General features: G+C 34.6%; 3 protein-coding genes across 3 annotated transcripts; 1 reads left to right on the forward strand and 2 right to left on the reverse strand.

The window, feature by feature from the left end:
• Window positions 1-2,145: 2,145 nt before the first annotated feature.
• On the reverse strand, window positions 2,146-3,231 carry LOC110635638 (protein GAMETOPHYTE DEFECTIVE 1). The gene is made up of 4 exons (XM_021785055.2): window positions 3,073-3,231; window positions 2,901-2,978; window positions 2,728-2,808; window positions 2,146-2,250 (listed from the first exon to the last, which is right to left on the reverse strand). The coding sequence occupies exons 1-4, from the start codon at window positions 3,229-3,231 to the stop codon at window positions 2,146-2,148; spliced, it is 423 nt and encodes a 140-aa protein (XP_021640747.2).
• LOC110635646 (histone H4) lies at window positions 3,194-3,917 on the forward strand. The gene has a single exon (XM_021785065.2). The coding sequence runs from the start codon at window positions 3,479-3,481 to the stop codon at window positions 3,788-3,790; it is 312 nt and encodes a 103-aa protein (XP_021640757.1). The 5' UTR covers window positions 3,194-3,478; the 3' UTR covers window positions 3,791-3,917.
• Window positions 3,918-4,295: 378 nt separating this feature from the next.
• On the reverse strand, window positions 4,296-10,790 carry LOC110635645 (calcium-transporting ATPase 4, endoplasmic reticulum-type). The gene is made up of 9 exons (XM_021785064.2): window positions 10,563-10,790; window positions 8,841-10,313; window positions 8,463-8,532; window positions 8,245-8,366; window positions 7,016-7,297; window positions 6,505-6,882; window positions 6,040-6,149; window positions 5,169-5,397; window positions 4,296-5,060 (listed from the first exon to the last, which is right to left on the reverse strand). The coding sequence occupies exons 2-9, from the start codon at window positions 10,251-10,253 to the stop codon at window positions 4,479-4,481; spliced, it is 3,186 nt and encodes a 1,061-aa protein (XP_021640756.2). The 5' UTR covers window positions 10,254-10,313; window positions 10,563-10,790; the 3' UTR covers window positions 4,296-4,478.
• Between the last annotated feature and the right edge of the window lie 2,368 nt (window positions 10,791-13,158).

Here is a 13,158-nt window from a genome sequence, read left to right on the forward strand (position 1 = left end):
TCGCAACTCTACTCATGGCTGATCCTCCACAGCAACCAGCCTCATCCCAAACTAGTCCTTCTCCAACCACAGATTCTACCAGTGGCACTTCAGGCCCTACAGGTTCAGGGCCTCCTCAGGCACAAGAATCATAGGTAGAGATACCTGAAGACGACCCAATATTGGATTTTGGACTTCCAAATACCCAACACCAGTCTAAGCCCAGTTCGGATCCATGGTTTACTTTGGATGACAAACCTTCATCAAAGTGGAGAGACCATCTTGCAAAATTCAAAGTCTGGCTAGATGTCCAGATGCTTCGAGAAGGCGCTGATTCCCATGTTGTCCTTAGGGAATTTATTTCTCGGGCCATTGGTACTTTTCAAGATTGGTTCGCCTCACTTGGAGAATATCACCAAGCTCAATTCTGCCACCTAACCATCCTGCAAGCTATCAATTCTATCTTCGCCGAATTCCTTGGAGATACCTCTTTGTATAACAAGCAACTACGCCATGAATTCTTTGACATGCGTTGTTCCTTAAAGAAAGCAGATGTAGAAAAGCATTATCAGCGTTGTTGTTCCTTGTATATTCATGAACATTTCATAATGAGGAGCAAGGAAATTAATCTTCTCACACAAAATTTCCATCTTTTTAGTATCAGGATCACAAGCATCAGTCAACTCAACTTCTGCAGCAGATATCTGATGAATTGTATCCCCATTTGGTAATGTAGCATTTAATTCACAACTAGGGATGTGTTTTGGTGATTGGAAATCATGCTTTTGAGTTACTGTCGAAGGAAGCAATGCATTTGAGCCAGTGGAATCTTTTGGCCTTACTCCACTGTGTCAGTAGGGGCTCTAGTTGCCTCAAAATTAGTTGAAATTTTTGCAGAATTACTTGGAAAACATAACTCTTGGGAGCATCCATGATCAGAGGTCTGATTCTTTGATGGAGAACTGCATAAAGAAATCCAATCTTCTTTGGAAAGAATATAATGCCTGCCATGTTTTTCAGACACTCCAGTTGTAGCAACTGGTACCTGTCTTAGCAGTAAAAAGTCTTTCCCCGTGAGGTGGCATGCTGTCAATAACTGAAGCAAAATCAATGGCTTTAACAGAATTGGAAACTCTAGCAGTGGCAGAAAAATGTTTCGCCACATCCTCCAATTGCAAATCCCCTTCACTAGAGATGGGATCCCATTTAAGCTGGTCCATAGACAATAGTTTCTTGGAGCCCGATTTTTTATCAGATGATACTAGTACCACTCTAATAGCCTCCTTGCAGAAGTGTTTTGTCCTTAAAGCGTTAGATATAAGATTCTTGCAAGAAATTAGGGAGAAAAAGAAAAAAAGAAAAAAAAACTCGTTTATCAGCTCATTATACTTGTACAATTGCCAGATTTTTGGATTCTTGCAAGTTGTACCTACAGTTCTTGGAAATAGCTGCTTTGGCTTGTTCCATGGACAGCCCAAGCAAAGATGATAAATTTGCAACATCATATGGCCCTTTAAGTTCATTTACTGAAGGAGCAGCACTTGAGAAAATGAGATTCCTTCCTCGAGTCCAATCCACCAGCAACGGGAAGTCGGACAGAGTGTTTTTCAGATGATAAGAAAGAACGTGCATTGATAGTGAAGACACAAAAATAAATCAAACCATAAGGCTCTAATCATGCAAATTGCATTTCTAGACTCTTAGTCAGAAAGCAAATTGACACTTCTTCAATTCCAAAACGCCAAGGACATCTTCATTAACAATTCCAAAGCACTTTCTTATTTTTTATATTTTAGAAGCAGTGGCTTCATCTTGATGAAGAATTGCAAAAGAATAGAACTGCAACTCTCCAAGGACATTGCTCAAGTAGGAGACCAACGCTAAGTAATTTCCCTTAAAGGGTCCTCAAGCCTTCTGGAAACATTATTTGTTAAGTTATGCTATCACCCAGTTCAAGCTACTCGCGGAAATGAACTTGTGAGCACCTAGTTTATCAGAGAAAATTTTCAGGAACCCTTTCTGTCAAATTAAACAAAGAAGTTTTTTGCTCCCAGCAAAATTAAGAGATTCAACAATAAAATGAAAATAGCAGAGAGATTTCAAGCTTAGATACTTAAAGTTCGCCACAACCACACCCGTAAATGATTCATAAAAGTTCTAGTTAGTTTACACAAAGTACTGCAGCCGCAGTCCTACTCCCATAATAACATAGGCTTCAAGAATCTGAGCTTTCTTTATTACATCCTTATGCACAATCTTTATGTTGTGATTCTAGATGCAGCATTTAATCCAATCAATGATTAGAAGTAATTATACCTATCACGCTTCTGATGATCATTCCATATAACTGTTTAAAAGTTTGAACCAATAGCATTAAATGAAAATCAAAGCGGAAAAGCAAAGGTCTAGCAATACTGATGCTCTCAAAGCACTACTACTGCTTAGTAGCAACTTTCCTCAACAATAACATACATGCCAAACCAAGATTCAATAGGAGAAATTATAAGTACAAAACTCTACCAACATTTTAACTAAAATTCTTTAATTGTTCAGTCCTCAAATTGTAACGTTTAAAATGCTAGAACCTTAATTAAATTTAGCCCATACTACAAGCAAAGAATAAAAATAAAATAAAATTAAATTAAATTAAATTAAAGGGAAGGCAAGAATCAAACAAAGCTACCAAACTGTATCTAAGAAGCACAATTTCACTCTTAACATGCCCTATTAATCAATGCAAAATCTCACCTTGGCATTTGATATCATTCGCCTCCTGACTTGAACATCAACAATAAGATCAGAGTACGTAATTTCATAGTAAATGCCGCGCTGCATATAAATAAAAAAGCAAGAGAAAACGTTAAGAACACCACCATCAAATCAAAAGGGACAACAATGAAAATGAATATCAAAAACAAAACCCCCATAGCAGATTTAACCATTGGCAGCTTCAACCTGAACAGCAGCTTCTCTGAGAAATCAATAGCAATTATATCAACCTGTGTAAATCATCAAACAAATAAGAAGATCGATCTCTAATTAAGAAAGATAACAACATCGAATGTTCAAAAATTTTTTTTAAAAAAAATGAACATCATATTTCTCACAGGCGTGATCGAAGGCGGTCTGATTAAGAGCCCTAACAGCAACCAACTCACAGGTCTTCAAAATGTTATTGCCACTGTTAATCGCCTGGCACTGAGCAGGAGTATCGACGCAGACCGTCAAGCGCGTGTACCGAAGGAAGGGCATGTTTGGTTAATAATATCCACGTCATCGATCCTCCTAATACCAACGTTTGCAATCTTAAACCGTCCATTTAAAATAATCCAACGATCCAAAGCCGCTCTTTATACAATATCTAGGATCAACCCATTCCCTATCGGCAATCGATTTCTGACTTCTCTCTATAAATATCCAAAACCTCCAATCTCACACACAACAACATCAATACTCATCTCTCTTATTCTCTATAGCTCTAATTTCGATCTGTTAGAAGATGTCAGGCCGCGGAAAGGGGGGCAAGGGTCTGGGCAAGGGAGGAGCGAAGCGGCACAGGAAAGTTCTCCGGGATAACATCCAGGGAATCACCAAGCCTGCGATTCGTCGTCTGGCTCGCAGGGGTGGAGTCAAGAGGATCAGTGGGTTGATCTACGAGGAAACTCGAGGAGTCTTGAAGATTTTCTTGGAGAATGTGATCCGTGATGCCGTGACCTACACTGAGCACGCGAGAAGAAAGACAGTGACTGCTATGGATGTTGTGTATGCGTTGAAGAGGCAGGGCAGGACTCTTTACGGGTTCGGTGGTTAAAAGCTTTTTGTTGTAATTAGTTTCTGTAATTTGGGATTTTAAGTATTATGGTAGGAAAGTTAATGGGTTCTGTGTAATTCATGCTTTGAATTGCAACTTAATGAAATGGAGTTCTATTTCTTTTAAATTCGTTTTTTCTAGGTGTAGCATTAAACAGAAAAGTTGTGATTAAACCAGAGCTTTAGACTAGAAAGCTTTGTGCTTTTACCATTTTTTCTTTGGCATCAGTAATGGCTGTAGGTTGCATTGGAAAACCATGGCCAGATCTAATTAATTACTCGGTGCTCACCCTATTCTTTAGAACGGCATCATATTACGAAGATAGTATTTGGTTTATTGAGAACCCAAGCATACCATAAAAACCAATGTTTTGGACATGGTTGGATTTGGATCAAACCTAAGGAGTTTCATTTTAAATTTAGTATATGTGTATATATATATTCTGCCGAAAACATAATTGATGGTTGTGAAAATTGAGAGGGAAAAAAGATCAAATGGGATCAGCTTGTAAACAGAAATTCTACTTTTAAAAGTGAAATACAGTTGTCTAATCAATATTCAAACCCACCTGTCACATTCAAAGGACAGTTTAATAAAGTAGGCACGGACTACAAGCTTTTAATAGTCCAAAGTCCAAACAAAAACATCAATGGACCCTTATATTTTATCTTCTTCTACCATAACTCACTCACTCTGCCTTATACTTCGAATGTCTGCTTGATCCAGAATACCGCATCCCACTCGTACACCTTCCCACAAACTTGAGAACCTCGTCTATTAGAATAACAGGGAATGCAACAGCCAGTACCAGAAGCCATTCGTTCAGGCTGAGTGGAACAATCCCGAATACTTGAGCCAGGAATGGTACGTACAGGATCAAAAAGTGCAACCCAAATGACACGAACATTGCCAGAAGGAGCCATGGATTCACCCACGGAGGCATTGTCAGGAGGCTACCATCCTCTGAGAGAGCATTCAGGGAATTGAACATCTCAATGGCAACCAACACAGAGAGGGAGAGAGTTGATGCCTTTATTTTTCCACCTCGGAAGTAGTCGCATGGATTGTCAAAGGTAAACACTTGCGACCCTGCATTGAAGGGTGACACTGAAAAGCCTTCCCAGGTACTACACTGATCCCAGTTGGCAAGCTGGGAGTAGGTGACAATGCTATGACCATCACCACTCAGGTCAATGAACAAGAATGTGTGGTGCGTGTACCATATGATGAACACACCTACTGTTGCCAAACCAACATAAAATCCAATTACCTGCATTGATTAAAGATCAAGGTTAACAAAAATATCTTACTCCAAACTTGACTTTCAGGGCAAGAAAAGAACTCGTTTCATGACATGAAAAAATTGTGGCTCTTGTACCAGGTAGCGGAATAAAATCCAAGGTGTTATTAACGAGTCATCACTCTTTCTGGGAGGCTTCTTCATTATATCTGTGTCTGGGGGATTGAATCCTAAAGCTGTCGCTGGCGGTCCATCAGTCACAAGATTAACCCAGAGAAGCTGGACAGGAATCATCCCTTCTGGAATACCCAAAGCAGCTGTCAAAAATATAGAGGCAACCTCACCAATATTTGAGGATATCATGTACCTACAATCACCATTTAAAACAATATGTGAGGACAGGAAACCAAAAATGGAACTTGAAACTCCCTCTATAGTCTATATAGACAACTCCCATAAAGGAACAACCAATGATTAACCAAAACACAATTCATTCTGGATTCTTAGAAGTTGAATACTACCCAAAAGGAAAAACAAAATTTGAAGCAAATCACAATTGAGGAAACGAAATATTGCTAAAGGGCCTATGATTAGTAACATAAAATTTCACTAGAGCAAGGTAGCAGCAATAAAATTTCAGAATGCTATACAATGGAGAAATTCCTTTTGAGATATAATCTTCAAGTGTGCCTTTGCCCTCAAACGTGAATGGAGAAGAAGCCTTGTGTTGAGTTAATTATACAGTCGGGTTAAATATTAAAAAGAAGTTCTGTTTGGTACTAGACTGAGACAGATGTCAGACATCATGTATTATTCAGAAGCACAAAGTCAAAACTTGACCGTCTTACTATTGCACTAAAACACAAATCATAGGGCTAATGTATGCATTACCGTCAATTCCAAACATCTACATAAAATACTGAAAGGAACAAAGTAATATTTACCACCAAATATAAGCAGATGACTGACTATTTTAAAGATAAACTAGTTCAAGTGAAAAATATCACACCTGATAAAAGACTTCATGTTGTTGTAGATGGACCTGCCTTCACCAACTGCAGCAACTATAGTGCTAAAATTATCATCTGCTAACACCATGTCAGAGGCTTCTTTGGCAACCTGGAATGAGAGTAGTGCTCAAAAACGTTTAATATAAAGAATAAGAAAAGAATGCAGCATTGAATTGCATTGAGCAGAACAGTCAACTAAACTAGCATAGTTATGCAATAGATACACACATTTGTAAGTTAAACTCCTATATCTATATCATAATGGGTATTGGAAAGATGCAAATTAATAGTGCTCACTTAAAACTTAATATATGTTCCACACATGCAACATCAAGTAGTAACTCGAGAAGAAGCCATGTGATTGCACTTAATAAAAGTAGGCCGACATGTATTTGTGAGAACGTATGAGCACCTTTTTTAACTGTATGATGTCCATCATAATGCATGCAACAAAGTAGACATACCTCTGTCCCAGCAATGCCCATTGCTATGCCAATATCAGCCAACTTTAAGGCAGGTGCATCATTCACTCCATCTCCTGTCATAGCTACAACTTCACCGTCCTCTTTAAGCAACCTCACTATTTCTTGCTTATGCCTTGGTTCAGCCCTAGAGAACAACAGCCCTCCATCTTGCCTTAAATGATTTCTTTGATCAGGATGGTCCATGAATTCTTTTCCAGTCAAGCTTCTTGAACTGATATCGTCATAAGGCAAAAATACACCAATTTCACGACAAATAGCTTCGGCTGTATTTTTGTTGTCACCTGTAATGACCATAACACGGATTCCAGCTGCTTTGCAGTCCTCAATTGCTTGACGTACCTCTTTCCGAGGGGGATCCTTTCAAGATTTGAAAGGAAGAATAAGTGCACCATGGGAATGAAAAGGAATAACTTTCCAATAGAACCATCACAAACATACGACCAAATAAAGAAATAAATTTAAAAGGAGAAAGATTTCAGTACAAATTTACCCTTAGCCCAACTAAACCAACAAAAACGAGTTCACTCTCAATAGAAGAATAATTAGACGGGTTAAGTAAAAGCTCATGGGCTGGATGGTCCTCATCACCATTATATGTTTCAAATGCTGCCAGGTCCCCTTTGTAAGCAAAACCCAGACAACGTAATGCACTTGTTGACATGTCATGAAGGCTTTGTAAAATAAGCTCCCTTGAATATTGATCCAATTCCAAAACCGAGCCGTCAAGCAACTGAACATATGAGCTTCTCTCCAATATGTTTTCTACAGCACCCTGCCACATGAGTACACTATTAATATGAAGTCCCATGTGTGTAACAAACCAAAACAACAGCAAAAGCAAGGACAAAAGCTTAAAAGCACTAGAAAGTCCGTGTTAAACTTCCACTAGGAAGTTCAAACAGCAACAACAAATCAAAAGGGAAAGACTTTTTCTTACCAGAGAAATACTACATATTTAATGACAATCTTATTTTATAGAAAGACGATTACTGATTAGGAGAGTAAAAATTAGTATGATGCACGACATAATTCAAGCATTTGGACATTAATTTGAAAGTGAATTGAAATTAGAAAAAGGAAGAAAATATTTACAAGTAAAATAAAAGAAGAGAAATCAGGTAAAAGCAAGTGTAAAAACAAGTTCTTGTATCATCCTTACAATTGTATGAAAACACCAATGACTCAGACAGCATTAGATCCTTTCCCAGTAGCATTCAAAGGGCAAAACTCATAATATCTTTCTTTAATTTGGAGAACAATTAAGTTAAGAAGAGGAATAAGCTTTCGAACCGATATGGTTTCATTAGCAAAAATTATAATTTGGATGCATTCCATTGAGAGAGAAAGAGAGAGAGAGTGTGTGTGTGTGTGTGTGTATTAGTTGATGTTATTAGGCAAAGCAACTTGTGGTCAACATTGTTGGTGAACTATATGAGCGTCAATACAACATTAAGATATCCAAGGCAACACATATTCAAACTACATTAGAGGAGGAAAAGCAGATCAGAATTCTGATTTGAAGCACCTCAAAGATATTCAGACTTAAAACCCAACAAATATGACCATATTCTTTAACCACCAGAACAAGACTGGTGACAGTTTTTCATTCAATGATAAACATTATCAAAAACCATGACAAACTCCACAAATGAAAGGAGAAATGAAACAAGAAAAAAAGAACAAAAAATGCCAGAACCAGCAAGACAGAGGAGAACGAACCTTCACTAGCAGTGATTTTTTGCCTGTGCCGGAATTAACAATAACTCCCATGGATTTCCGATCCCGGTCAAACTCAAGAGTTGCAATGCGTTGATCCATTTTATTCCATAGTTGACAGCAACCTTACATGGCATAACACAAGGGATAACATTTTAATTAAATACTACTAAAAGAATAATGCAAATGAGTAAAACAAAACATAGAAATCCAGTTCATACGTAGAACCTCCCCGTGACCTGAAGATGATTCATTAAGTCCAGCCGGAAATCCCATTTTCTCGACAAGAACCTGGTAAGGAGTAGAGAAGTGACCAATTAGAAATTTATATCACAGATTTCTTTAGTAACTAAGCACTTAACCAGTTTGCACAGAAAAACAATAGTATTTGCTAGAAAATACTCCTAACATACTACGCGCACACATACAGTCAAAGAAGAATACGAATTACTTAGTTTTCCAAACAAATTCAAAAGCAAAATTTGATGCTGAAAACCACAAATTCCAGAAATACAATTTTACAATGCTCAGGTTTTGGCACTGCCAAGTAAACTTCTGTCACTATGCTCATTGAGGGAGATAAAAGCAGGTCATTTTACCTTTAATGCAGCCTCAGTAGGCATTCCACTAGCAACATAATGTTGACCAGATTGCTCCACACTGGCATCATTGCATACTGCAGCAATCTTTGCGATCATCTGAAGATTAGAATCCATTCGACCCACTGGCCAGTCCTCTATTTTCCCATCAAAAGGGTCATAGGTAGTCCCTTCCACATTGAAAGATCGAAGAGTACCAATCCTAGAACCCATAGCCACCAGCTTTGACACAGCCATCTGATTGGTTGTTAAAGTACCTGTTTTATCAGAACAGATCACTGTTGTACAACCTAGAGTCTCAACACTAGGCAACTTTCTAACAAGTGCATTCTTTTGAGCCATCTTTCGAGTTCCAAGTGCCAAACATGTAGTAATGACTGCAGGCAACCCTTCTGGTATAGCAGCCACGGCCAATGCCACAGCAATCTCAAAGTAATATGTGCACTTCTCAAATGAGAACTTAAAATTCTTAGGCCAACCATCAACATATTCCCAACTAAGAAAGTACTTCACATTAATCAGCCAAACCAATGCACAAATAACTCCAATTATCATCGTTAGAAGCTCTCCGAACTCATTCAATTTCTTCTTCAATGGGGTATCGTCCTCATTCTGTGAGGCTTCATGGATCTGTGAATGTACCTTTCCAATCTCTGTATTCATTCCTGTTTGTGTAACCAAGCATATACAATTTCCATTCACCACTGTTGTTCCCCCAAAAACCATGCATTTCTTCCCTTGTATATCTGTGTTTTCAGCAACAGCTTTAACAGTCTTGCTCACTGCTTCACTCTCTCCCGTCAAAGAACCTTGCTCAACACGAACTGTGGAGCTAATCAAACTCAAAAGTCGCATATCTGCAGGAACCTTATCACCCACTCTCAACTCCACAATATCTCCTGGAACAAGTTCTTTTGCGGGCAAATTCGAAATCTTCTTGCCATCTCTAATCACTGTGGCATGCTCGGACTGGATTTCTTTCAAGGCTTCCAATGCTTTTTCAGCATTGCTCTCTTGCCAAATCCCCACAATTGCATTCACAATCAAGATCAAGAAAATAACCAGTGGTTCCACAAAAGCTGTGATCTCCATTTCCCCTCCTTCCTCACCATCATACAAAGCCAACACAAAAGATATTATGGCAGCAAATAGTAAAATCCTAACTAGTGTGTCATTGAATTGCTCTAATATCAGTTTAAAAATGGATGCACCCTCATGTTTCTCCAATTCATTATATCCATGGATCTGCCGCCTCTTCTCAACTTCTGCAGCCGATAATCCAAACTCATGGTTCACTTTGTAGTACTCTTCGCATTCCTTACTATCTTTGGACCACGCATGGAAATCGCATTTATCGTGCGATTCCACACCAATTTTTTCTCTTTTACCATAGTCCTCACCTCCCTTCCCCATCGAACTCAATCCCAATTAAACCAATTCCCAATCCTTCAATAATAAAAGCAGGCCCGAAACCTATCAAACACAACGTATAAAAATCATGATCTGGCTTTAGAAAAAGTAAATAAACAACCAAGAATCTTCATTTTCAAGGTGAGTTCAAGCAAGCCAGAACAAAAAAAAAAAATTAAAATAAACTAGAGAATCTAGAAACATCTGATTTCTTTTCGTTCCCAGATTACTTTCTCGGCAGCCAAACAAAACATAAAAGAGAAAGAAGAACAGAATTCATCAAAAACCAACGAAAATTAGGGTTTCACTTACCAGTAAAATTGGAGTGTAATCCAGAGAGCGAGACTCTGTTAAAACTCTCAGTCTCGCCTACGACCAGCGATCTATTTCCGTGTCTGTCTGTCCCTCTTTCTCCCTAAAATGAGAATTTACTTTAGGGTTCAATTAGACATAGCAATCAGATCTCATCTAATAGAAATATAAAGAAAAGAGAACAACAGAGAGCGATTCAATAGCGGCGTCTCTCTCTCTGGATTTATCTTTTTCTTTTTCTTTTTTATTTTTATAATATTTTGCCAGCTTCGGATGTAGCTACGATCGACATATGCTAGACCCATAGAAATTTGCCACGTCAAAAGATGCTCCATTTTATGGAGTTTAACCATAAGTGGCAAGCAAGTACAGGTGATCTTTACACTAGAAAATTGTGGATTTCCATACTGGATCACCTTGAAAGGCAAGCCAATGATGAAGATTAAATTAATTTAATGGAGTGATGAAACTTCCTTCATTAGCTTCAATTAGATTTTGGACTGATGGTGTTGGTGTGGTACGGCATATTCTGTTTTTTATACCCTACTTTGATTATATAATGGATGGACTTCTGGCTTAACAATTTGGGAATTGCCTTCTTTTTTAAAAAAAAAAAAAAAAATTGCATTCAATTCTACGTCTCCTAAATATAAATTGGCGAAACGTTTTTTTTTTTATTTTAATTATACAGTGATTAATAATAATAATAATAATAATAATAATAATAATAGTGATAATATAATAGTAACAACAAGATAAAAATAATAGTGATAATAATAATGGTGATTGATTGATAATATTAATAATAAATAAAAAAATTAAAATAATTAATCATAATTATATTTATTTTTATATATAATAATTATTATTTTATAGTGTAATTAATTATATTATATAATTATCATTTAAATATATTAATTTTTTTATATTACTAAATAATATAATTAAATATATATTATAATTATGATTATATTATCATTTTAATTACATTATACTAAACATAACTTTAGTTTATTTTTAATTTTTTATTTATATTAATTTAATTTAAATGTAATTTAATTTAAAAATTAAAATTTATAATCTAAATTTTTTAATTTAAATCAGAATAAAAAAAAATTAATTTCTTTGATTTTTTTAGTTAAAAAATAGTAATCAATCAATTCATTTTACAATCTACCTTCATTACTGTTTTTAAGTCAATGGGATGACAATTAGGTGATTGTTTAATTTTAGACGCAATATCATATAATTGAGTCATTTAACTAATAAATTAGTCATATTTATCAATAAATTATGATTTAATAATGTAAAAAATTATCTTCAAAATTATAAAATTATAAATTCAAAATGAATATAAAAAATTATTAATTAAGTGCTTATCTTAGGCTTAATTGAACAATACCTCTCGTATTTTAATTATTCGATAGCATAATATTTATATTAATATTTTGAGTTGAAGGAATACTTCATAAAAAATTATCCTTCTTAACTTTTGAAAATCGATAGAGCATCTAACAGTTAATCCAACATAAATATTTTTTCCGAACACATATATTTGAAATTATTATATAAATAATCAATCATTTATCGCTAATATCTAACGGTAACAACTAATAAAATAATAAATAGTTATTAAAATAACTAACATCTGTTAAAATAACTAATATTACCTAACATAGTCTTAAAATATAAAAAATTAAAAGATTTGATTATTTATTTTAAAAAAATGAAATACTAGAAAATATAATCTACATATTTTTTTTGTTATCCATGCCTTAATTTCTCATTGATTTTTACTATATTTAAAAAGCTTATTTTGAAATATATTTTTATCAAAAATAGAAAATTTCATTTATATAACATATATGGAATTTTTGTTAAATATATTTTTTTTATTGGTATTTAATGTGCATGATAGCTCATGGATCATCATGTACTTTGGGCTATTAAATCAAACACCTTTCTTTCGATACTATCAAAGGAAAAAAAAATAAAAATAAAAAAGAATCGTAAGAGGAAAGACTATAAAATGGCTTTGAATATTCAAAACTTGATTATTCTTAAAATTCAAATAGTATAAATTTCAATAATTATTGCATATTTTATTATTAATAATTTTTTAATTTTTAATATAAAATTATAGAAAAATATTAATAATAGTTTTCTAAAGAGAAATATTAATATGAATTAAGGTTAAGAATCTGTTTAGTTTAATTTTATGGTAAAATTTATTTTATTTATAAATGAATTTTATGATAAAATTTATTCACAAATAAATTTCTTTATTTAGTATATTTATATTAAATATATAATTTATTTTAATAAAAGAAATTTTATATTTAAAATCAATAAAATAAAATAATGTATAATAAAATGTTAATTTTATCACTTTAAATATATATAATTTTAAGTTTGAAATTTATTTATAAATTATATATAAAATTTAATTTAATTATAATTAATTTTAATAAAATTAATAATATTAAAATATTTTTTAAAATTACAAGCTCCTGAATTAAAATCTCAATAGTAATAAATGGTATAAAATAAAAGAAAAATGAAGACGTTTGATATATAGATAGAATTTTCAGACTAA

Source organism: Hevea brasiliensis, chromosome 6 (assembly GCF_030052815.1).
Source record: "Hevea brasiliensis isolate MT/VB/25A 57/8 chromosome 6, ASM3005281v1, whole genome shotgun sequence".
Lineage (NCBI taxonomy): Eukaryota > Viridiplantae > Streptophyta > Magnoliopsida > Malpighiales > Euphorbiaceae > Hevea > Hevea brasiliensis.

Bases quoted from the DNA above. Each gene is read 5' to 3' on its own strand.
- LOC110635638 (XM_021785055.2), bottom strand. From the start codon at position 3,231: ATGCCCTTCCTTCGGTACACGCGCTTGACGGTCTGCGTCGATACTCCT. The intron at 2,809-2,900 runs GTTTTGTTTTTG...ATTTATATGCAG, and splicing joins TGGTTAAATCTGCTATGGGG to CGCGGCATTTACTATGAAAT. The intron at 2,251-2,727 runs GTGAGATTTTGC...TGCTGCATCTAG, and splicing joins GAATGATATCAAATGCCAAG to AATCACAACATAAAGATTGT.
- LOC110635646 (XM_021785065.2), top strand. From the start codon at position 3,479: ATGTCAGGCCGCGGAAAGGGGGGCAAGGGTCTGGGCAAGGGAGGAGCG.
- LOC110635645 (XM_021785064.2), bottom strand. From the start codon at position 10,253: ATGGGGAAGGGAGGTGAGGACTATGGTAAAAGAGAAAAAATTGGTGTG. The intron at 8,533-8,840 runs GTAAAATGACCT...ACTCCTTACCAG, and splicing joins CTACTGAGGCTGCATTAAAG to GTTCTTGTCGAGAAAATGGG. The intron at 6,883-7,015 runs GTAAATTTGTAC...AAATCTTGAAAG, and splicing joins TTGGTTTAGTTGGGCTAAGG to GATCCCCCTCGGAAAGAGGT.